A 23,025-nucleotide genomic window follows, 5' to 3' on the forward strand; every position below is an offset into this window, starting at 1 on the left:
TCTGATTGTTCCACGTCAGAGGAATTAAATGAACGAAGATCTGTGAAATAATTGGACTGCAAACCTGAGGAAAACTCATTTGGTTTCATTCCCAAGAGAAACACTGATTAGATCTGCCTTATAAAGCCACTTGCATTTAAAGAGCTTGAGTTATGATCTGGAGCCGAGCTACAGTTGAACAAAAGTGTGCAGTTCACACATGCAAATGCGAAACAAAAAGATTCAAAAGACAGAAAAAACAGAAACAAGGAACAGAAACGTCCAAATGGTGCATGTGAAATCCACATCACAGGTATCTTCACAGTTCTGAAACAGCCTACTCCTGTGAGGAACTGACTACTGTAGGGAACTGAACACGACCGAGCCGTTTTCAGAAACTAGCTCTGCTAGAGCAAGAGATGTCCTGATAAATAAAAGCAGAAGGGCACACATACCTGATTAGTGTTCCACTCTGTAATCTCCATGTTGTCCCAATTATAACTGTATAAACACTGTTTATTTTACCTTATTCTGCACTACCGGGGGAGGTACAGTAAGAGGGAAGGATAGGACTGCATGGAATTCTTTTTTACCCAAAGTGAATGAGCTTTTCCTTGGTTTGCATAAAAATAAATGTTGAATATACAGCAGCCGGCACCGCGTCTCACTGAAATCAATGGAAAGCATCCCAGACATTTTGGTGTGAAACAGGATTGGGTCTTTGATATATAAATGAAAGCCTTAACATCCACCTAAAGCCAGTCATTTTTACAAGCAAAATCACAAAACAAGCCGTTAACAGGCTAAAATTTCCAAAGAATGAATGGTAAGCCTCTAATATTGTTTGGTGTTGGGCAAACAGAAGCATGTCCATTAAGAGCAGCCAATGCACAGATAGATAAGGAACCTTCCTGCCTGTTGCCCAGTTCTCTGCCGGAAGAGAGTCCTGAGGGATGGGGAGCACATCGAGGAGACCAGCAGGGACACGGCTCCTGGCCTGAGGGAGGTGTGGAAATTCCTGCAGACTGCATGCCTACCTGTGAATTCACTTACCATCTTGTGCGAGTCAAGCTGACTGGAGATGCAGGCTTGGCGATCCATGCAGAAGCACTGCAGATGCTCAGGGAGATTTTTCTGTGAATTTTCATGCTGCTCTCTTTATGCAAACATGACTGCAAACATGTTAATGTTTCCCAGGTGACTAGCTTGGGATAATAAGTATAGACAAGAACACTCATTTTTTTACGTTGCTTCTCAAGACAATCCTATCTCTTAGGGTAAATAAAACTATCCCGCTGTCTCCAGCGGAATTTCAACAGAATGCCAGTCAGTCCTGAGGCACTGATAGGAATACAGCCCAACTCCTCCAAGCAGAATAAATTGGCATTTTCAGCCACATAATGGCGGTCCATTAGCAACAAGCACAAAGAAGGAGAGACACTTATGTGAAATACAAAGCAGAGCTTAAAAGCTTTTCTCGTCATGCTTTATAAAGGCAGTTGCTGTCATTGCTGGGCCTCACTAATGAATCTGAAGAAATTCGGTTGACAGTCTGCAGCCAAATGTTGGTAATCACAGATTAAAGACATCTCTCTCATGAACTCATAAGTATCTTTACTTGCATCTGACAGCAGTCAGCCCATACTCCGAGATGGACTGTGTCCTGAGATACATGAGACAAATGATGAGAACTAAAGAAACTAAAGAACTAAAGAAAATGTATGGGAAAGCTACAAGGCCCTAACAGCTCCAAATGTCCACCTGTTGACCTTCATTTCCACAGTACTTGGAGTAGTCTGATGCCTCCTGTCAGAAAGCAGTGACTTACCCCAACCACTGAGCAAAGAGGAGAAGAAAAAACCCTACCCTCTTGATTTTGCTTTGGAGTTATTTTAGCCAACACCCTTTATTTCCATTCACTGTATATGAGGCTCAAGGTGTAAAGTATGCCTCATTAATAGTGGTGTTATTAATAGCTGTAAAAAGCAAGCGACAGGAAGTTCAGTATTTCGGTAAAGAGCACTGAAACCTGATGAACCTTCATTTATCTGGCACTGTTAAATATCTTTATATGACTTTCTGAGGACCAGAGAGTAAAGCAGGGCAGCAGCAGTCTGACATGGTTACTGGCTGGATGGCCGAGACCAGAGAGTTGTGGTGAATGGCGTTAAATCCGGCTGGCGGCCGGTCACAAGCGGTGTTCCCCAGGGCTCGGTTCTGGGGCCGGTCTTGTTCAATATCTTTATCAATGATGTGGATGAGGGGATCAAGTGCTCCCTCGGTAGGTTTGCAGATGACACCAAGTTGGGTGGGAGTGTTGATCTGCTGGAGGGTAGGAGGGCTCTGCAGAGGGATCTGGACAGGCTGGATCAATGGGCTGAGGTCAACTGTATGAGGTTTAATAAGGGCAAGTGCCAGGTCCTGCACTTGGGTCACAACAACCCCATGCAACGCTACAGGCTTGGAGAAGAGTGGCTGGAGAGCAGCCCGGTGGAAAGGGACCTGGGGGTGCTGGTTGGCAGCTGGCTGAACATGAGCCGGCAGTGTGCCCAGGTGGCCAAGAAGGCCAACAGCGTCCTGGCCTGTATCAGAACTAATGTGGCTAGCAGGAGTAGGGAAGTGATTGTGCCCCTGTACTCAGCACTGGTGAGGCCGCACCTTGAATCCTGTGTTCAGTTTTGGGCCCCTCACTACAAGAAGGACATTGAGGTGCTGGAGTGTGTCCAGAGAAGGGCAACGAAGCTGGTGAGGGGTCTGGAGCACAAGTCTTATGAGGAGCAGCTGAGGGAACTGGGGTTGTTCAGTCTGGAGAAGAGGAGGCTGAGGGGAGACCTTATCGCTCTCTACAACTACCTGAAAGGGGGTTGTGGTGGGGTGGGTGTTGGTCTCTTCTCCCAAATAACTAGTGATAGGATGAGAGGAAATGGCCTCAAGTTGCACCAGGGGAGGTTTAGACTGGATTGCAGCGAATCTTCTGATGCCTCTTGGAAAGTCAAATGTGAAATGGCAGCACAGCTGCCACTGGGAAAGGGGATTTCCCAGGATGGTGCCTCTTCTTTCATCACAGAGGAGACTCAGGGAAAACTTTGGGTGGTCAGCAAACCTGAGGGCTAGAGACAGACCCAGAGAGTTTTTGGAAATAGCTTCAGAAGCTGCCAGTAAGATAGACGAACCCCTGAGATCAATCCTGCTAAGATCCGGTATGGCTGATAAGAATTAACCATGCTTGCACCTGCCTATGCACAGAACAACAAATACAGACTGATTTGATTCTGGTAAAGGTGGGAGGGAAAGGAATGCTTTGGCAGGTTATATTCCTTATATATAAGTTAGGTTATATTGCCTTACCTAGCACATGAAGTTTCATGCCGCTAGAAAATAGTATTCCTAAATTTGTTATCCTTAAACCCCTTTCTTGCCAAGGGAGATGGGGATTGCTAGGAAGCGTGATGTGCTAGGTGTCCTTACGCAGAAATAAGGAGACTGAAACTGGGCTTCAGACACTTGTGTCATGCTACTGAGAGCTACTGGGGAGGGGAGCTCAGCAGTTTCCCCTGCCTCTTCCACTGCCACGTAGCTGTCTTTCAAAGAGAAAGTAAGTCCTTTTGGTTTTAGCACCCTTCTTCCAGTGACAAATAATATTTAGTCTAGGGATATTTCATTTGCCTTCACCTTATCCTTAAAGCACAGGCTGCTCAGTCTGACCACACGACTGCATAAACAGCTGGTGAATGGCGTGTGCCTGTAATTCAGAGGTAGGCAAGCCCAGATGTCTGTTTTATATGGTAATTCAGAGTCTGATAACTCATTCACATGAATTCTTTAAACACAGAACAGGAGTCTCTTTGCCAAAATCAAAACTTCTGAAATATGAGCAATCACTGTTCACAACGAAACTCCATTCAACTTTCACAACTGCATCGAATAAAAATATAGCATAAAAAATAAGAAAATCAACTTCACAAACTTCTGATTGCAAAACTAAGTCCCCAGTATTCGACAGCATCAAAGTGTGATCAGGCCATTCTTGGCACTGCAGGAATCACAGATATTTTAAAAAATAAATCCCAAAATTGTGTAGTACACCTAAACTATTGAAAAGTGACATTGTTGCATGTTATATTTTCCAAAAGATGTATAAGGTAGGTCAGGTGACTAAACAACTGCTGTGCTAATTTCAAAGAATAACAAAAATAAAATTCAGACAGTAGAAATTTCTGTACCACATGAGTCAGTAGTCCCTTTAATCGTGGCTACATTTTGTTTGTGCATAATATACAGGAGTGAACAGTAGAGGGTGTTAGCTTAAAGGAAAACTTGAGTTCACTGTATGGAATATGTCCTGTTTGCTACAATTCACAACAAAAAAATCAAGGCCTGGGAAGTGCAGCTGTGGCTCAGTGTAAATGGCACCGGCCAACCTGCCCATCGCCTCTCCTTCAAGACCGAAGAAAAGAAATAAAAGAATTGCAGACAAACCCCTCTTCCCACCTCACATCTCACTCCACAAATTCTTAGGGTCCAAAGAGAGTTCAGCTGGGGTGGTTGGGGCTTTTTGCTCCCTCACATCATAATGATTTAGCAGGGCAAGCTCAGGCTTCAGCTGGGCTTGGGCAGCCAGCGCAGTCCTTGTGGCCACGCCGCCAGGAAGGGCTTTGCCCAGCGGGGCCTGACCGGAGCTCGGGGCTGGGTCCTGCCGGGTGCCAAACCGTCATACCCCTGATGGGAGCCCTGGGCCAGAGTTTTAGGGTTACTTACACATTTTGGGGGATTTTCAGGTGCGTCAGCCACTTAGATCATCAAGAAATAAGTATTTTTGACTGCCTCCATAAGCACCTGTCTCTTTGGGCCCCTCGAGGGACCCCAGGGCACGCAACCACGCTGCCTCTGAGCCCCGTTACAGGAGCGCTTGGCGCCTGGCAGGGCCGAGCTCCACGCGAACAGCCCCAGCGCTCTCATGTGAGAGAGAGGAGCTCCCTTCCTCGTTCGCTTCCCCACACTGACAGAAGAAAAGAGCCATGGGGGCTTCTTTCTTCCACCAGCAAAGCACTGTTTGAACAAAGGTAGAGAGTGAATGTGTCAAGCAGGCCGGCAAGGGAGAACGGCACTGACAGGGCCTGAAACTCCGTGCCCAGCTGAACCCACCTGTAAGTTGCAACAGATTAAAAAAGGTGCTATTTCTGGTGGAGCAAAGTCCCTCCCACTGTAAGAAAAGATCAGGTTTGAGGCCACCTGAGGAACCTGAACATGCACAAGTCTATGGCACCTGACCAGATGCATCCCAGAGTCCTGAGGGAATTGGCTGATGCAGTTGCCAAGCCACTCTCCATGATACTGGAAAAGTCCTGGCGGTCAGGTGAAGTCCCTGGAGACTGGAAAAAGAGAAACATTGCACCTGTTTTTACAAAGGGCAGCCAGGAGGACCCTGGGAACTACTGACCTGTCAGCCTCACCTCTGTGCCTGGGAAGATCATGGAACAGACCCTCCTGGAAGCTACGCTAAGGCACATGGAGGACAGGGAGATGATTCGAGACAGTCAGCATGGCTTCACCAAGGGCAAGTCCTGCCTGACCATCCTAGTGGCCTTCTAGGATGGAGTGACCGCATCAGTGGACAAGGGAAGAGCTATGGATGTAGTCTCTCTGGACTTCTGTAAGGCCTTTGCCATGGTCCCCCACAACATCCTTCTCTCTGAATTGGAGAGATAAGGATTTGATGGGTGGACTATTTGGTGGATTTGGTGGACCATTCAAATTGGTTGGGTGGTCGCATCCAGAGGGTAATGGTCAACAGCTCAATGTCTAGATGGAGATCGGTGACACGTGCTGTCCCTCAGGGGTTTGTACTGGGACAAGAATTCTTTAATACCTTCATCAATGACACAGACAGGGGGATCAAGTGCTCCCTCAGCAAGTTCGCAGATGACACCAAGCTGAGTGGTGCTGTTGACATGCCTGAGGGATGGGATGCCATCCAGAGGCACCTGGACAAGAATGGGCCCGTGTGAACCTCATGAGGTTCAACAAGGCCAAGTGCAGGGTCCTGCCCCTGGGTCGGGGCAACCCCCGGTATCAATACAGGCTGCGGGATGAAGGGACTGAGAGCAGCCCTGCTGAGAAGGAGTTGGGGGTACTAGTGGATGAAAAGCTGGACATGAGCTGGCAATGTGTGCTCGCAGCCCAGAAGGCCAACCGCATCCTGGGCTTCATCTAAAACAGCGTGGCCAGCAAGTCAAGGGAGAGGATTCTGCCCGTCTACTCCACTCTGGTGAGACCCCACCTGGAGTCCTGCATCCAGCTCTGGAGCCTTCAGCACAGGAAAGACATGGACCTGTTGGAGCGGGTCCAAAGGAGGGCCACCAAAATGATCAGAGGGCTGGAACACCTCTCCTGTGAGGACAGATTGAGAGAATTGGGATTGTTCAGCCTGGAGAAGAGAAGGCTCCGGGGAGACCTTCTTGCAGCCTTCCAGTACTTCAAGGGGGCTTATAAGAAAGGTGGGGACAGACTTTCTGACAGGGCCTGTTGCTATTGGACAAGGGGTAATGGTTTTAAACTAAAAGAGGGCAGATTTAGACTAGACATGAAGAAGAAATTTTTGACAATGAGGGTGGTGAAACACTGGGTCAGGTTTCCCAGAGAGGTGGTAGATGCCCCATCCCTGGCAACATTCAAGGTCAGGTTGGATGTGGCTCTGAGCAACCTGATCTAGTTGAAGATGTCCCTACTCATTGCAGGGCAGCTGGACTAGATGACCTTTAAAGGTCCCTTCCAAACCAAAGATTCTATGATCCTATGATTTCCTCAGCCAGGAAGCCTTTCTCTGTGTTGTCCAGCTATAATGGACAACATGTTGATGGCAAAGCCATCAACAAGTTTCAGGATGGTAGTTATGTTAATGTTTTAATGCCATTTATTACTATTTTTAGGACCTGAATGATTTTTCAATGTACCTTGCAGAATGGATAAATGTTCTTGTGATCATTTTCCAGGCAGCAGCTCAGAAAATGTTCAGTGAGATTTTTTGTGGCATGCTTTGGTATCAGTAGGTGTGCCTTTGTTTTCTAAAGCTCTCTAAGGGCAAAATGATTTCTTCTATTTTTCACGTAATCAAGCAGATATAAATGGTAATGGATATAAACAGACAAACCTAAGCCTCTCCTGCAGTATTCACCAGAGGGAATGACTTCACTGACAGGGCTCAGTGCTATTTTAGGTGCTGTGGATTATCTCACCCAGCATCTAGCAGCCAGACCAAACGAGTCTTCCCTAAGTCTTAAGTCATATATGCCAGCCTGAACCAGATGTCTTGGAGACTCTTAGCCATCTCAGACAGCACTGGACAGATGTGTTTAGACGAGTGGACTTCATGCTGTTTGTTTCAATTCTGTGTCAATGAAGAGAAAAAGATGAGAGGTATATTTAAAGTTCCTCAATTTATTTAGACTTCTTCAAGAAGCGTATTTGTGGCTGCAGTATTCATGAGCATCACATCTACATCCTGAATCACTGGGCTTTCCTCCAGCTCAGCTCAGTTAGATGCTAAATCTGTATCCTGGACACTCACGCACTCACCAAGTGCATGATTCCAACTCTCATGAAAATTGTCAAGTGTGGGTCTTACCACTGACTTGGCTATCTTTCTTTTGTACATTATAGTTCATAGAAACCCATTTAGGTCACAAATAAGACACATTTTTAAAGTATTATATAGTCGTAAGTATCAGGTGAATATTATGGGAATTAACTGAAGCCATGCACATCGGTGTCTAGAGTGCCTGTAACAGCAGCACCTTAAAGTTATCTGGGGCCACTGCTGGAAAGATCAAAACTGCAGTGCCATTTTGCTCAGTATAATATAGCTTGCAAGAAGACCCAAGCCCTTGTGGAAGTACTCATAATTCAAGAAAAAAAGGCAAAACAGTTATAGATGAGCGTGTAAATATAATGTATAATAAAACTTTCTTTTTGATTACCTACTCCACCCGAGCTACAACTATTCTCAAATCTGTCCTTGCCAGTTTCTGTGAAGGAGTGGACCTGACCTCTTAGATTTTCCCTGACTTCTTTGAAGTTAAAAAGCTCTTGCCACAGCACATACAAACCACATATACACAAGTTTGCATATATACAGGAACAAAAGTTTCAGCAGGAGACAGTCGATGGTGGGAGGTGAGGAATATTGCGTTCAGTGCTTTGGCATGCTGTGAACTTCAAGGCTTTTGCAGTCAAATTGTACAAGTTATGGTTAAAACTGGTCAGACCGTTGTTTGAATGCATTGATCTCTTTTTAAGCAATGCAGGGTGGGTAGTCTTGGAAAAGGGAGAAAAATGGATCAGGAGTTACTAGCCACCAGCTTGTCACTAGGAAAGTTCCTCTCGGTGGACCAGATTCCACCCTGCACAAAGTGGTGCACATTTACAGGAGAAAGGATGCCCAAAATGCCCACCAACTATGGAAAATGATGGGGCTTTGCTCTTTTGTGACATTTAAAAAGCACATCCTCTTAAGCTTTTCCCTTTAGTGTAACCCATTTCTCTGTGGCAGCAAAATGTGCAATCTCCTGCTGCTGTTACAGCCAGAATTAAGCAAAAGATCCATGGTATGAAAAGGAGAAAGAAGAGGCAAAGAAAATTAATTTTGTCAAGGAAGACATGAAGGAAGTCTATGTGTTGCTTTTGTGCTTGGGATGAAAGCACACACTGACAGCGTGTAGCTGCTGTTTGACCACGAGGGCTGGTAGAGCTGCATGGGACTAGCAAGCACAGCACCACTTGTCCCAGCCAATGCTAACGTGGCTAAATGCATTTAGCCATATATTTAATTAAGACAACAAACAGACCAACACTCAGCTGCCAGCACTGCAGGCATATTCACAATGTAATTGTCTGAAAACATATTTTTAAATTCATGTGCCAAAAAAATATTTAAGCACTCAATACCAAGCTGTTAAGTTGAAGTGCTGCCTCTTGTTTGGCAAGGAAGGGTCTGAGTTTCCTTCATCTGTAAAGAGCTGAATAAAAGAAAGGTTGATGGTAAACCTTGGCAGGAGCTTTCTCGGGAAAGATTTTTTCTCTGGTGATGTACCTCTTACAGTTTATCCACAGGCAAATTACATACTGCCCCCATGTCACCCATCTTGCTGTGAATGAAAAACTGGCCATTAAATACCTAAATCTGCTTCTGCTCAGGAAAAAATGGATACCAAAATAAATACTGAAAGGTATAACACACCCTGACTTGGTGTCTAGTCTGTCACCATTCTATGAGTTATCTATTCAATCCAACAGCATCTTGCCTTTTTAAGGACAACTCAGGTTCAGTATGCATGACCTCCTACAAGAGCAATCTCTACAAAAACTTGCCAAGCCCCTGCATTTTGTATGCTTATCTCTATATTTTTAATATAAATATAAATATAACTTTGCATGCCTAGCAAGGGCAAAGCTCTTTCAGTTCAAGGTGACTTTCATGTTAGATCAATGAAAACAACAGGAAAGAATAAACAGGCAGCATCTGTGGGTGGTAAATGAAGCAGTATGTGTGAAAAGACTTTCAGACCAAAGCCAGGCTCTGCAGACAAGAGGCAGAGAAGATGAAAAACATGAAGAATAGTAGAAAGAAAACAAAACATTTTCAGCTATATTCCCCATCTGTATTCACCTCATTCCCTGAATTCACTCCACACACACATTTCTTGATAAAAGGTTTGGTTTTCTGTTTTAGCCATGAAAAGTGAGTAGATTCAGAATATGTTGTATCAGAAAGAGCATGGGGAGATGGTAATTCTACGAATTGCTGGTATGTAAGGAGACTGTCCCCCGGCAGAAATCCCCCCTCGTGTTCCCAGCAAACACAGTCCCGCTTCATCTCAGCAAGCAGGGAGACTCACGTCCCAAAGGCCGAAGGTGCCGTGCTGCAGCGCTAGACCCTGTAATAGCTGCAGCCAGCGCAGCGCCTGGAGCGCAGGCGCGGTAGTCGCACGGTTTCACCACGTACCGCACCAGCCGCGGCTTCAAGTAAACGCTGACAGGACAATCCAAGGAGGACTTAATATTAGTGACTTAATCTGAGGAGAATGCTGAGCTTGAAAAGTCCACGTCCACAAGTATTTACTACTTGCTGCTGACCCGGATTTGGTTTTCAAGCACAAGCAACCAAGCTCTGCTTTAACTCCGAGCCCACCAGCAGCTGTGGAGCTGGATCCGAAACCAATGCAGGCTGCTTATCGCCAGGGCTGATCAGTGCAGGCTCAGCGCTGCAATAGCTGTCTTCATGTGGCTTCTGGATGACTAAGGGCACTGGCAAAGCTGTTTGCAGAAGAAATCTGCAGGGAAACATTACAAAGGGTAAGGGGGAGAGGCAAAAAAAATTGTAACCGATATGTGAAGTCAGATGTGCCATGCTGTGAACTCAGAATGCATTCCAGGGTTAGGGAGAGCTTGACTGGAGCTTGTGAGCCCCTGGGAACAAAGCTTGGTGCAGGTTTGAGTAAGTCTGGCCTGTACCTTTACAGCAAAACCAGGGAAGATCTGCCAGACTGTTCAGGTCAGCCTTGAGTTTTAGAGCTCAGCTGTGCCTGAAACTCACATCTTACCTCAGGGAAACTAAAGGTGTTGGAATTAGCCACAGTCCTAAAATCAAAAGCCTTCCTACTTTAACCTCTCCTGTGAAATTCAATGACAATAATTTTTTAAACTACTGAAACTGAGGCCAATAGTCCCAATGCAGTGTCACAGAAGAACCACCTAGATGCTGGGGAATGAATGTATCAATGAGATTAAAGGCAAGCTCTAGCAAGAAAAAAAAAAAAGACAACCTTGGCAAATGAGGCCCTGTAATACATCACCATACTTCTTTTTATGCTGAACCATACAATGGGTGCCTGAAAAACCTTGTGTACCTGTCCACAACCATTTCTCTCCAGATGAAAAGCTATTACCAGAGGAAAAAGACATGTGCAGTCTGAGGAAAAATTCTAAAATATCCCTGTTTCATCAGCTTCCTTGAAAACTATGGCAACTCTTGTCGTAAATCTCCATCCCTCTTTGACCTGCTGTCCGCTCTGCTGGAGACACACAACATAAAACAAAGATGAGGCATGCAGAGATCTCCAGCCTCCACAGCACTGTCTGACATAGAGAAAAGGCAGCTTATAATCACAAGACTGGGCTCAAGACCAGTGCATGCAGGTGGCTGTGACTACATGTTGCAGCCTGTGTTCTGAACTTCCCTTCATCCTGTCCACAAAAGCCTCAGGCAGCTCAAGATCATGTGGAAAACAGGGAGGCAGAGAGGCTGATGCCCAGATGCTGCAATGCTCAGCTCTGAGTTACCTGGGAAGGAAATTGTCTGGAGCAGGGAATGACATTGGAGATGGACGATTACCTCTTCTAAATCTGCTAAGGACTGAGACGTGGGGCAACTTGCAGTGGAAGGGAACTTTCAACTGCCAGTGCTGAGGCCCCAACCTTAAGAGCTGGTTGAAGTAAAGGAAGAACTGGGCAAAAAGAGCTGGTGTTCAGTTTAGGCCACAGATGTGTTTGGTTTTGTTTGTTTCTAACCTTTTCTTTCAATCCTGTAATTAGACGACTGAGCTTATGATGTGCTGAAATCAACCCTCACACAGTTTTGCCCATCAGCATGTTTTCTGTTAAATTGGAACTTGGTACCACTGAGCTGGTTCGAGCTATGTGTCCCCAGAATCCGCAAGGCTTCATCAGCAAACCTCGTCTCGTGACTTGGTTAGGGACAGCACGTGCTTAGTGCTGTTGGCCTGGCTCCAGGGCCAGTGTGGGGAGGACCAGCATTGCTAACTGCTCACTTTTCAAGAGCAGTCAGCATAAGCCTGCACTCTTTTCTGCCAAACACCTCCTCCGCTCAGGAGAAGCACCTCACTGCTGGGGGGAAGACCACAGGTTTGATGCTAATGCGCTCATTTAATCAACAGGAGGGGCTTAAAGATGGCCCCAGATCCACTCGGAGCAGCGTGGATGTGTGGTTAAGAGCAGCTATATGGTCTCTCACAGTGTCATTTATCAAAGGACTGAGCCCTTTGGAGCTCTGTATTTATGCAGCAGTCAAGCTAGCAGTGTTCTCCCTAGGCAAGAAAGGAAATAGCCATGGAGGAAAAGGTCCTTTGTATACCTGTGCAGATTGAGTCGAAGTTTGCTATACAAAATTCTTGCATAATGCTGCCCTTTTTCATGAAAGATAGCAGATTGATCCAATTTCATGGTTTCACAACTGAGTAGGAGGTTACTGATGACTTTCTCAAGGAATTCAATTTCAAACGCTTTGCCACATCCCCCAATTGTATCAGATGATCTTATAAAAGCCTTTACTCTCATTTTCTCTTTTATCCTTACTTCCCTTGGACCTTGGGATTTTCATGGCCACAGTACTAATATGACAGCTAACTGGCAGGTGTTCTCTTCCTACGTCTTCCTTTTGCTCAACAGAGTGGTCAAGTATGAAGTATTTCTTTTTTACCTTCTCATGCAGCACCAATGAATGCATGGAATGATGCATGCCAGGGGCTGAGTCCCAACCCCTGGGGTCCAGAGTTCTGTCCAGGATGACAAATACATGTGGGGGTGAATATGACTCTGGTTGGTTGGTTTTGTAGGATATCTTTCCTTATCAAAAAGAAACAGAAGTGGGGAAGAGGAGGAGTGAATAGGACAAGTACCATCTTAGTAGTTGGAAAAGAATTACAAAGAAGTCTGGGCATAGTCTTGGCCAGCCTCAAAGCTGGACAGGCAACACAAACCCCACCACTGCCAACTTTGTATGAGGCAGCGCGAGGAACCAGCAACCTGGATTTTCAATGATCTGGTTATGCTCTACTGACAGACCCTGAAATTAGGCCGTCCTGGTGAAGCTCAGCCATCTGGCAAATCTAATTGGAAAATTCATCTTGTTGACAGACCGCCACAATACCACTTGCCTCTTTAAAACAGATCAAGGGAAAGAAGCAAGCATATGAAAACATAACCTCCTGTACATCTGCACCACGATGTGGAACTCAGGACAGAGCTTACGTTGTGCAAACAGACCAACAGGAATGTTCGGATGAAAAGAATAAATCATCCTGACAATTCCCAGGCTTAACACAAAGCAATGCAACAAAACATTTAACCAAACTCGGGCAGAAAAAAAGTCTTGTGGGCCGCAGCAGGGAAAATTAATAAATGTTATCCCATGACAGGTGCTTCTCAAGGTCAGACTGCATACCCAGAAAGGAGCAGTGAAATGGACCCTTAATAACAAGTGAAAAGGGAACTCATCCATCATCATCCATATTTTTATAATATATCAGTCTTTAAACATAGCTTGTCTAAAGAACTGACAGTGACTGATGATCACCCTTTACGCAGAATAATTCACCATTCAGCCTACCTGTGCTGCCAGTTTTGATCCTGCACCTGGTTAACATTCCTGTTTGTATTTCTCACAAATTTGTATTGCACCCAGAGGTAAGTTTTCTTCAGCCATTTTTTCAAGGGGATCCCAGTCTTCGTCACTGTGGGGTGGCATGCAATCCATCTGCACACACTTAATAGTATGTACATGCAAAATTGGCCCACACTCCATTTTGTTCATGTCATTGCGATTGCACATGCTCAGCCTCAAATACGCAGTAATCACAAGAGATATAGGTGAGATGATCATGTCAATGCTGAATTAGCCCAATACAGATGCATCTTATTCTAAAAATATGAGCTGATAGATTCCATGTGATCAAAAGCCATTCTTGGGGGAAAAGTAGGTTTTCTGTTTGACAAATTTTTCATTGAGATATCTTTTCTACCAGAATTTATAGGTCTTTCCCATTCATTGGTAGTGCCATTTCCTCCAGAAAACCAAAATGTTCATGTCTACAGTAGAAATATTTCTCTCCCGCTATCCTGGCCTAAAATTTTATGGATGCTGTGGTGTAATGATATCAATTCCGATTTTTCCTCTGGGTAGAACTGATCCCCAGTGACTGCTATAACCAGGGACTCCGTGTGTGTGCCAGCTCCATTCTCCAAGAGAAAACTCCAGAACATCATGGAGTAAGGAAGGAGCCTGAGCAGCAGAACAGAAGGTAACATGAACTATCCAAATTGCAACTTCCAGGATAGACCACTTCAGAATTACAGTTTTCCCAGGTTTGAGCCTTCCCTGAATCAGGCCAGGCAGAAATGTCAACAATCGAGCTCAAAAGAAGCAGGTTATTAAGTACGGTACTGTTAGTTCTCCTACAGCAGGGGACACCCATTCATCTGAAAATAATGTGGCACCTTCTCCTCTGAGTGGCTCCTTGAGATTTGGTAATAAGCACCACAAGCAGCTCCAGGTGTTGTCTCTACGCTGACCGCAAGGGAGACTCTACCAGCTTTGCCATAAACTGAACGTGACCTTCCTGCATCTGTAAAATCAAGACAGTATTTCACCTGCTCCATTGTACTGTGATTTTACCTCACAAGAGCAAGGTACTAGCAACACAGAAAGACCTTTGGTGGGAGCTGAGCATTTCACGGTGTTTGGGACATCTTCTATTCATTGCTCTGTTTCTCTTAGATTTCATGGCCAAAAATCAAGGTTCTCGCCACACTATCTTGGTTCCTCTGTGCTAAGTGAAACATTTAGTGCTTGGAAGAAGCGTGCTGCATGAAACAGAGATCCCTCACTCAAAGAAGGCGCTTTCTTCTTATTATTCTAAACAGAGACAAACACACAGAAAGACCATACGAGAAGCCATATGGTAAAACACCTGGGCTCCAGCCAACCCCAACTTAGAATAACCTTTCTTGAGCAGAGGAAATGTCTTCTGTATTTCTGTCCCACTCATTTGGCCACTGATGGAAATTATTTCCCCACATATCTATGCAAAAGCCTCTCTCACAACATGCATGAATCTATGCTCAGCTGCAGGGGTATCCTTGGCTCACCGTATCACTGGCTCTGTCAGGGCCCTGGGGTCCCTGGGTTCGGGAAGCACAGCACTGCTGCCACTGCCATTTGAAATCTGCAGTAACGGTGTTACACTCTGGGTAGCCAGAAGAGCCATGAGGGCCAAACACCATCTTGCAAGGTGAAATTGTCTCTATTACTCTTTGTTTAATCATGCAGCCATCTTTAATATTTGCTAATTCATTCAGAAAGATATACGGAATGTAGTAATAATGTAATATTAATCTAAGAGTATTCTTCATCTGACAAAGACATCTAAAAAGAGAAGAATCAAAGTGTAGAGCAGAAGAGGAGGCTGAGGGAAGACCTTATTGCTCTCTACAACTACCTGAAAGGGGGTTGTGGTGAGGTGGGTCTTGGTCTCTTCTCCCAAGTAACTAGTGATAGAGCAAGAGGAAATGGCCTCAAGTTGCGCCAGGGGAGGTTTAGATTGGATATTAGGAAAAATGTCTTTACTGAGAGGGTGGTCAAGCATTGGAACAGGCTGCCCAGGGAGGTGGTGGAGTCACCATCACTGGAAGTATTCAAAAAACGAGTAGACGTGGCACTTTGGGACATGGTTTAGTGGGCATGGTGGTGTTCGGTTGATAGCTGGACTTGATCTTAAAGTTCTTTTCCAATCTTAATGATTCTGTGATTCTGTGATTCTGTAATAAAGGAAAAGACCCGAGATAGTACTGCTACATCAAAGCAGAAGAATATCCTAGCAGTGAGACCCAGTTATACATGTGTCATCTATCTAGAACACAAAAGGTCTGTGATTAAACTGGCTGCCATAAAAGCTGGAATTCACCAAATATAAATGTACCACTGGGTTACAATATCTACGCATGTATACATGAATTGGCTGCCTTCTGCTTCTATTTGGTTAAACATATCTTTTCAACTGCACTTTACTTCAAATGTAAAGATGAATACATATATCTGCCTGGAAATTGCATAGGTATCTAAAGCCAAGCTTGTGAGAACTTTTAATGTCCATTCACCTTGATATGCCAAAAATACTGGTAAGAATCAGTCTTCACCTTCTTAACAGGAAGCCCTAAAATAAACAACCATACAATTGTGTCACTACATCCACAAGTCATACTTTGGTTGAGGTAAGGATCTTCAGTGCTAAACACTCTACATTCCCCCAGCTGTGTGCCATTTCAAATGCCATGTCTTGGGCAGTGATTATCATATTATGTTTGTTAGATAAAGAAAATGAATCTTTACTTGGATCTTTTTTTTTTCAAACTGGGCTCAGTCACCTACCCATTATTTGGGTGCTGAGAGTAGAGATGCTCCTAAATGTGTCTAGGTGCAATTCCTGCTTTCATTTATAATGCTGTAACACTGAAGCAATCCCTCTGCCTTCAGAGTAGCACTGGCTTTATATCAAATGTCATAGAGAATTCAGCCCTTGGTCTAAGTCTGTGTTACCAAGAAGTTAGTCTTCAAGGGAAAAGCACCGCATCTGTGTTCTCATGGGACAGTCCCCATCAGTGGAAAAGCTTAGGACAGATACATATAAAAGTCAGCACCCAGAAAACGGGGTAGGCTCCCTGCAGCAGGTCTTCCCAGAGTCTGTGAAAAAGGAGTTCTGGAAAAAGGCATTTTGTAAGAAAGATCCACAGTTAATAAATCAAATAAATAGGTCTACTGCAAACAAAGAATACTCAGATACTATTTTCCATTCTGTCTTCAAATATTGATACTTTTCAGCAGCACAACTGAACCTCTGACACTGTTTCTCTTTCAGATCTCCAAAGTAAGTCTGCAAAATCATAATTAATTTAGCATTAACTAGTCAGTTTATTTTTGATTCAAGGAATAAAATGTCACAGTTACAGGTGATAAAAATCTTTCCTATCCACAGCCTCATTTCTTACATTAGCTCCTTCATCATGCACCCTTAACGCAGCTTCCTTTGCTCTGCGCAGCGATGCTGAGGCTGTCTTGCTGATCCTTGCTGCTCCATGTTGACTGTAATAATTCTGGTGATGTTGCTTTTACCAGGTGCTGGAGACTTTTCTACAACAGGACTGTGCAAGCAACAGGGATGCTTTGGTGAGCTGGGAGATGAAGCGCTCAGCGACTGCAGAGTTTGACGCCTTGATGAACACCAAGATGCTAGGAGAGAACAGGTACTCTTTAGTGAGAGTAAATATTGACCCACCATCAGCTTGTATGTAACAGTTCAACCCCAACACACACCCTGAAATTTATCCTGGAGCAAATGACTCCATGAGTATGGTAACAGAGCAATAGTCCTGTGTAAAGAGGCTTTTCACTGCTTTCCTTTTTGCTTTCAACCTCACAAGTTCAAACCAGTCTGCTTTTAAAGTCTTATAATTTTCTAAGCTTGTAGCTGTTCTTATTCACATGCCAACCTTTGTTCTTACTCTTCCTCAGGAATCATCTTCTGGCCACTGCTGGGGACAGGTTACCGGGCTACATGGACCTTTTGTCTGACTCAGTGCTTATCTTCTCTGGTTTGCTAACAACACTGTGTCACTGAAAAGTCATTTTTTACAATCACATCAAATGAGACCACGAACTGCTAGGCACGCTCCTGGCACAAAACAATGACAATCATAATGAATAAATGGCAAAAGACAGGAAGCAGGAGGAAAAATGGAAGAGAATAAAACTCTTCAAAGTAAACAAAATCATATATTCTATTTTGCTTCATATGTTTCTTCAGAGGGAATTTTTTGGTTTTAAATGATTGTATAAGAAACACTCATGTAGTAGAAAACAAAACTGTGGGAGGCATCTGAAGAGTAAAGATATGATATACAAGGTGGGGAAGGAACAACACAGATTGAGTGCATAGTGAGTACGAGACACGAGTATGATTAGTTTTCAGAATGCTGATCATCCATAGCTACCACTGAAAAGTCTGAAGCTGAGGGTTTAAAAATCAAACCTGTGCCTTTGAAAATTGTCTTACAAATGCACAACATCAGCGCTTAGATGCATGAAAGGAACATTCTGATTCTTCTTGGGCAACCTACGAGACAGGAATCTGGAGTTCACCTGGGTGAGGTTCAGGAAATTTCTTGACTGTATCCTAAAAGCTGATGGTACCTGTCTGCAGTACAGAAATTTTGGTCGAGTAAAATTACTGAAAGGTATTGTGTTCATACTGCCACTTTAAATAAAATGAAAGGTGCACTGTTAAATGAGTGTTCCCAATCACACGATTCAAAAACTGTTTCGTTTCTTCACCCAATGCCACATGCTCCGTGTTCTCTATGCACCTTTCCAAGATGTTGGAAGAAACCATTCTGGTCCTGCTCCCAGAATCTGGACCGAATTGCCCTTCTGTGTCCCCCCTCAGATACCCCAACACATGCCTCCTACACCAATGGAACTGCACTTTCTTCCCTCACACATCTCCATGTTTCATTCTTCACGGGGAAAGAGACAGAAAGTTTAACACACTTTCCTCTTTCGATGAGCGGACGACCCTGACCGAAGAGAGAGTAGTTTTGGCTAAGTTGTACCATGCTATCAACAGAAAAACAAAAGCTAAATCTGGAGGCTGTTGGGGAGCCCTTAACAACACACAGCTGCACTAAGGAACAGATGCAAGCGTAGCTGAATTGACATCAACTGCTTATTAAACAAGCCATGACCAACAGATGGGAACACTGCTTTATTATCATAGCCTTCTCCAAACGCTGAATGAACTGTCTGGAAAATGAGACTGGAAAACAAGTGGGTGCTAAAAATGTGCAATCCTACTGTGGGAAATCCAGCCAATCCACTAGACTGCCAGGTGCCACAACCGTTACGCTCTTGAACCCAATTCAGAGGAACTAGATTTGCCATAGAAAAGGATAGAAAATGATCCTCAAAAGTCTCCCACCTACCCCATACTGGCAGTTACAGTAATTATCAGTGTAATTGCTTCAAGTCACATCTCATTATAAATTAAAAAGGAGATTTGGGTTCGGTTAGCTATGATTTGCTAATGCATTAGGTAATGCAGTCTATCACTGTGTATCATACCTGTACTTCACTCTGAATTGTTTTCCGATTTAGTTTTTTACTAGATCACCATTTTGGAAAATCAACATGGAAATCATGTGAAATGAACATTGATTTTAGGCATTACAGAACAGAGAGAAGACTAGAAAGACAGTGAGAAGAATTCTTCTATAGAAACAAATACATGTTTTCTAAAGCATCTATAAAAACAATGATTGCAATAATCAACGAGGGAGTTAAGTATTTGTGATTTCATTCAATGGAATAGCTTTATCTGAGTTACCTAGACAAAGAATCATTGTCCCACTAACAGTGGGAATTTGCCAGGACTTCATTCACTCTCTTATAAGCATACAGAGCTAACTAACACAATAGGAGCAGCAGGCATACAAATTAAAATAATAATGTATTAAATATAATAGTTCTGGAATAAATAAGACAAAATTACACATCAACACTAATGCACACTAATTAAGCTAATACTAACACAATTACTTAATCTTTATTCACTTCTGTTAATGTTGTTTCCCTGAGTGGGAACAACAGGAACGGGTTGTTGATTCCTCCTAACAATCAGGAACATTTTAGCTGAGCACAAACCAAACCACAAACATTAAAAAATGCTCCATTAATTCATATAGGACCCACAGCTCTGTGGAAATATAAGGCTTCATAGAAATACAAGGCTTCATGAACCACCTATATAAGAGCCATGTAGCTGAATCCACATTATCTTGGAGAGCACAAAAATCCATCTCTATATTGGGAAATGCTCATTCAAGTTCAGGAGAACTTGCTTCCTTATATAACAGAGAAATGTACACGTGAAGTCAGCAGAGCTGTAGGAAGACGTGTTGATTAACACAGGCAGTAGTTACAAAACACAGCGCGATCAGATTATTAAAAAACATAAATGTATCTGGAGAGTTCATAAGAAGTGATGAGACAAACCTTTGGAAAGGAAATGTAGGAATTGCTAATGGCATTAAATCCTTTTACCACATTACACACATACTAACATTCATGGAATACTATTGTGTATAAATATGAAGCAAAAGTCTTTACTTCACGGAAATAGATCAGGACTACTGAGCTTTTTTGAAAGTTAAAAGATAAAATTATTCAGGTATTAGATATTATAAGGAAAAGAATATCTGTGAGGATTATGCATCTTTCAGATAAACAACTTCCCAGTTTAACAGACTGCTTTTAGAAATTGTGAAAAAATAAGTATAACCTAGTTACTATAAAAGATATTTAGGTACCGAAGTTATTAGCTCTAACTATTATTGGTAGTTACAGGAATTCAAAATATTCCTCCGAGATGCTGACTCTATTTTAAAAAAAAACTGCCTTTGTTATAAGCAATCAAGAAATAATGAAGCATTGAAAACAGCTACTAGGAAAATCAGGTAAGAGATCACTCTGATGAACATTTGTGTTCATTTGTGTTATGAAGGGCAATAATTGTGATTTCAGGGTTATGTAGGTGTCTGAAGATGAAAACAGGGTGTTTCAGCTCATAAGTACTTTTGCAGTATAGGCTCCTGACTTGAATATCCGTCCTTATTTGAGCATTATGAAAACTCCATGAAAGGGAAGTGCATTGCTAGATACCTCATATTTTTAATATCTGGTCCACAGAGACTAACTGAACAATTATTAGAACAGTAGAGCTTTCCAACACCTCTCCCATGTTATTCAACACTTATTCATATCAATATAATTAAATATGACTACTTCTTTGGGTAAGTGTTAACCAGTAAAGGCAAATCTCACAGATCTGGTGCTCAGCACATATTGGACTGCCAAGCAGTAAGTGTAAACTAATAATTCATACTAGTTCTGAAACTTGCGCAGAAGGAAAAAACAATGCCAGGCAAATTTGTTTTCTTTATTCTCTTCACTCTTTAAAAAAAATTCAGTATCAACACAGTTAAAATAGATGTCAGGGGTCGAGTAACATATTTACAAAATTATATACACAAAATGCTGTGAAATCATTAACATAGTTCGAAAATTGGACAAATATCTACCCAAAGAGGATAAATATACAGTCATGTACAGAGACTGGATAAAGAGATATCTGATGAAACCCTGTGAGGATGACAATATAGTCTTATTTAACATCTTCATCAGTTCTCTGACTTTCCCCTTTCTGACAAAACACAGAAGGATATGTAAATGAAAATACATTTAAGCAAAAAAAAAAGCCATACCAAGCATCCATGGTGTCATAACAAGAGGACAAGGTACCCCCTTTAGTGTGTTTGACCTGCATAGCACCTTGGAGTCTCATTAGAGTCTTGATGGAGTACTATGAGATTACTTGGCAAGGCTAGGCAGGATTCAAGTGCATAGATAGCCACTGCTTTAATTTATGCTTTCCTTCAACCTGCATGGAATCAGTAACGGGACTTGCTCATCACATTAGCATTATTTCATATTTACTCAGCATCTGAATCTTGAGATGTCCAAGAGGCAGGAGTGAAGTAGCCCTACCTGTGGAAGCCATGGTCTCTCACACAGCTACAGGACAAACCCAGCACCTCTGCTCTCATATAATTCTGACCAGGCCACTCCTAAAATGCAGTGGCACCATAATACCCTTTATAACCAATGTAAATGGAATTTGCAGACAGTCTTTAAAAGATGAGCGAGAACACAGAAGGAAAGTTCAGAGAGGCCAAATCAAGTTGACAATATGATAATTAAATGAGTCTATAATCCACTACTTCTGGGAGTAAATAATTAATGTGCATGTTGAGCACATGTTTAAAATAGTACAAGGAGGTACAACTAGCAGGTATGGACAAAAATCTTCTTATCCTTCCACTGACAGTAGGATCTTTAAAATGAAGAGCTGACTGTGGCATGTAATGGCATACCTACACTAGTCCAGTTCTCTACTGCAGTGTGACATGGAGTATAGATACTAATATCAGCTTTAACTGAACTATCTCAGACACTAAAAGCAATTTAACCTTGGAAGCACTGAGCTCCATATGCAATAATTTAATGCCTGCAATATAGACATACCTTTAATCTAACAAGTAGCAAACAGTAGAGGGACTGTATACGGGGACTGGAATATATACTCTGATTACTACCAGGTACTAAGGCTGGTGTCATTGCATCTTCGATGCTACTACAAATGTTAGGGAAATGAAGTTAGCCTGGGCCAGAACATTCTTTATTAGGTTCTTCCCTTTGCTGTAGAAACACATGCTGAGAATGATCAGTGTGAAGAATAGTTTCCAAAGGAGGTGAAGGAACCCCATCACACAGGACATGGGAAAGCAGGCTGGTCTAACACCCAGAAAAGATAATGCAGAACCCTGGTTCCTTGTGTGGGGATTAATTAAAGGCCCATCAGGTCTGTTTAATCCCTAATATTTATAATTTTCCAGAGCTACTTGTTTACCTTCAAATTCTTCTTCATTGCTAGGCAGCGAATTTCTTCCTCTCTGTTTTACTTCCCTTCTGGTGGCAAACAAAAGATAATCACAGTCCAACATCCTCTCCCTGGGATGTCTTTTGTCTTCTTCTCTCCTCTTATTTTCATTTTTTGCTCTATCTTCTTTCACAATACTTTTCTTTGCTTCTTCTCCATCTTCCACAGATGAGTGCGGATAGGCTTTTGTGGTGTCTCTGTCCAGGCTAGAAAATCAGACAAGGAAATTCACTAAGTTAAAAGCACACATATTGTATACAATTTAAAATCCTTTTTTACATGACATAGATTTCACATTTTCCCACATCTCACAGTACTGACAAAGGAAGGACTTGTCTCACGCTTGACAATTTGACAGGGCTATAAATGTCTTACAATTCAGTTTCCCTTTTATTTCTAAAATAAGTAAAGAAAAGCCTAAGACACAGCATGCACAGTTTTGTTCTCTTATTGCTAGCCATTGCATACAATTTTTCCGCTTTAAAAAAAATATGGATAGTTTTCCTGTTAATCTCAGTTCTAATATGATTCAGCAAGAATTCATACCCTTCGTATCATTCATAGAGATTCCATTCCCAGCCCACTTTTAAGATTTCTAAAGTCTGTAGAATACTTATGAAGCAAAATACAGTTACAGATGTCTCATTTG

At 42.9% G+C, this 23,025-nt stretch overlaps 1 protein-coding gene across 1 annotated transcript in view; it reads right to left on the reverse strand.

Moving 5' to 3' along the window:
• Positions 1 to 16,838: 16,838 nt before the first annotated feature.
• Positions 16,839 to 23,025, reverse strand: part of VWA3B (von Willebrand factor A domain containing 3B) — a gene marked incomplete at both ends in the record, with an annotated part of 70,766 nt that continues 64,579 nt past the window's right edge. The window contains 2 exon segments of the mRNA XM_082014294.1: positions 16,839 to 17,075; positions 22,345 to 22,582. Of these exon segments, the coding sequence (XP_081870420.1) occupies positions 16,839 to 17,075; positions 22,345 to 22,582 (475 nt within the window).

This window comes from Phaethon aethereus (assembly GCF_964289735.1).
Source record: "Phaethon aethereus genome assembly, chromosome: 1".
Classification (NCBI taxonomy): Eukaryota; Metazoa; Chordata; class Aves; order Phaethontiformes; family Phaethontidae; genus Phaethon; species Phaethon aethereus.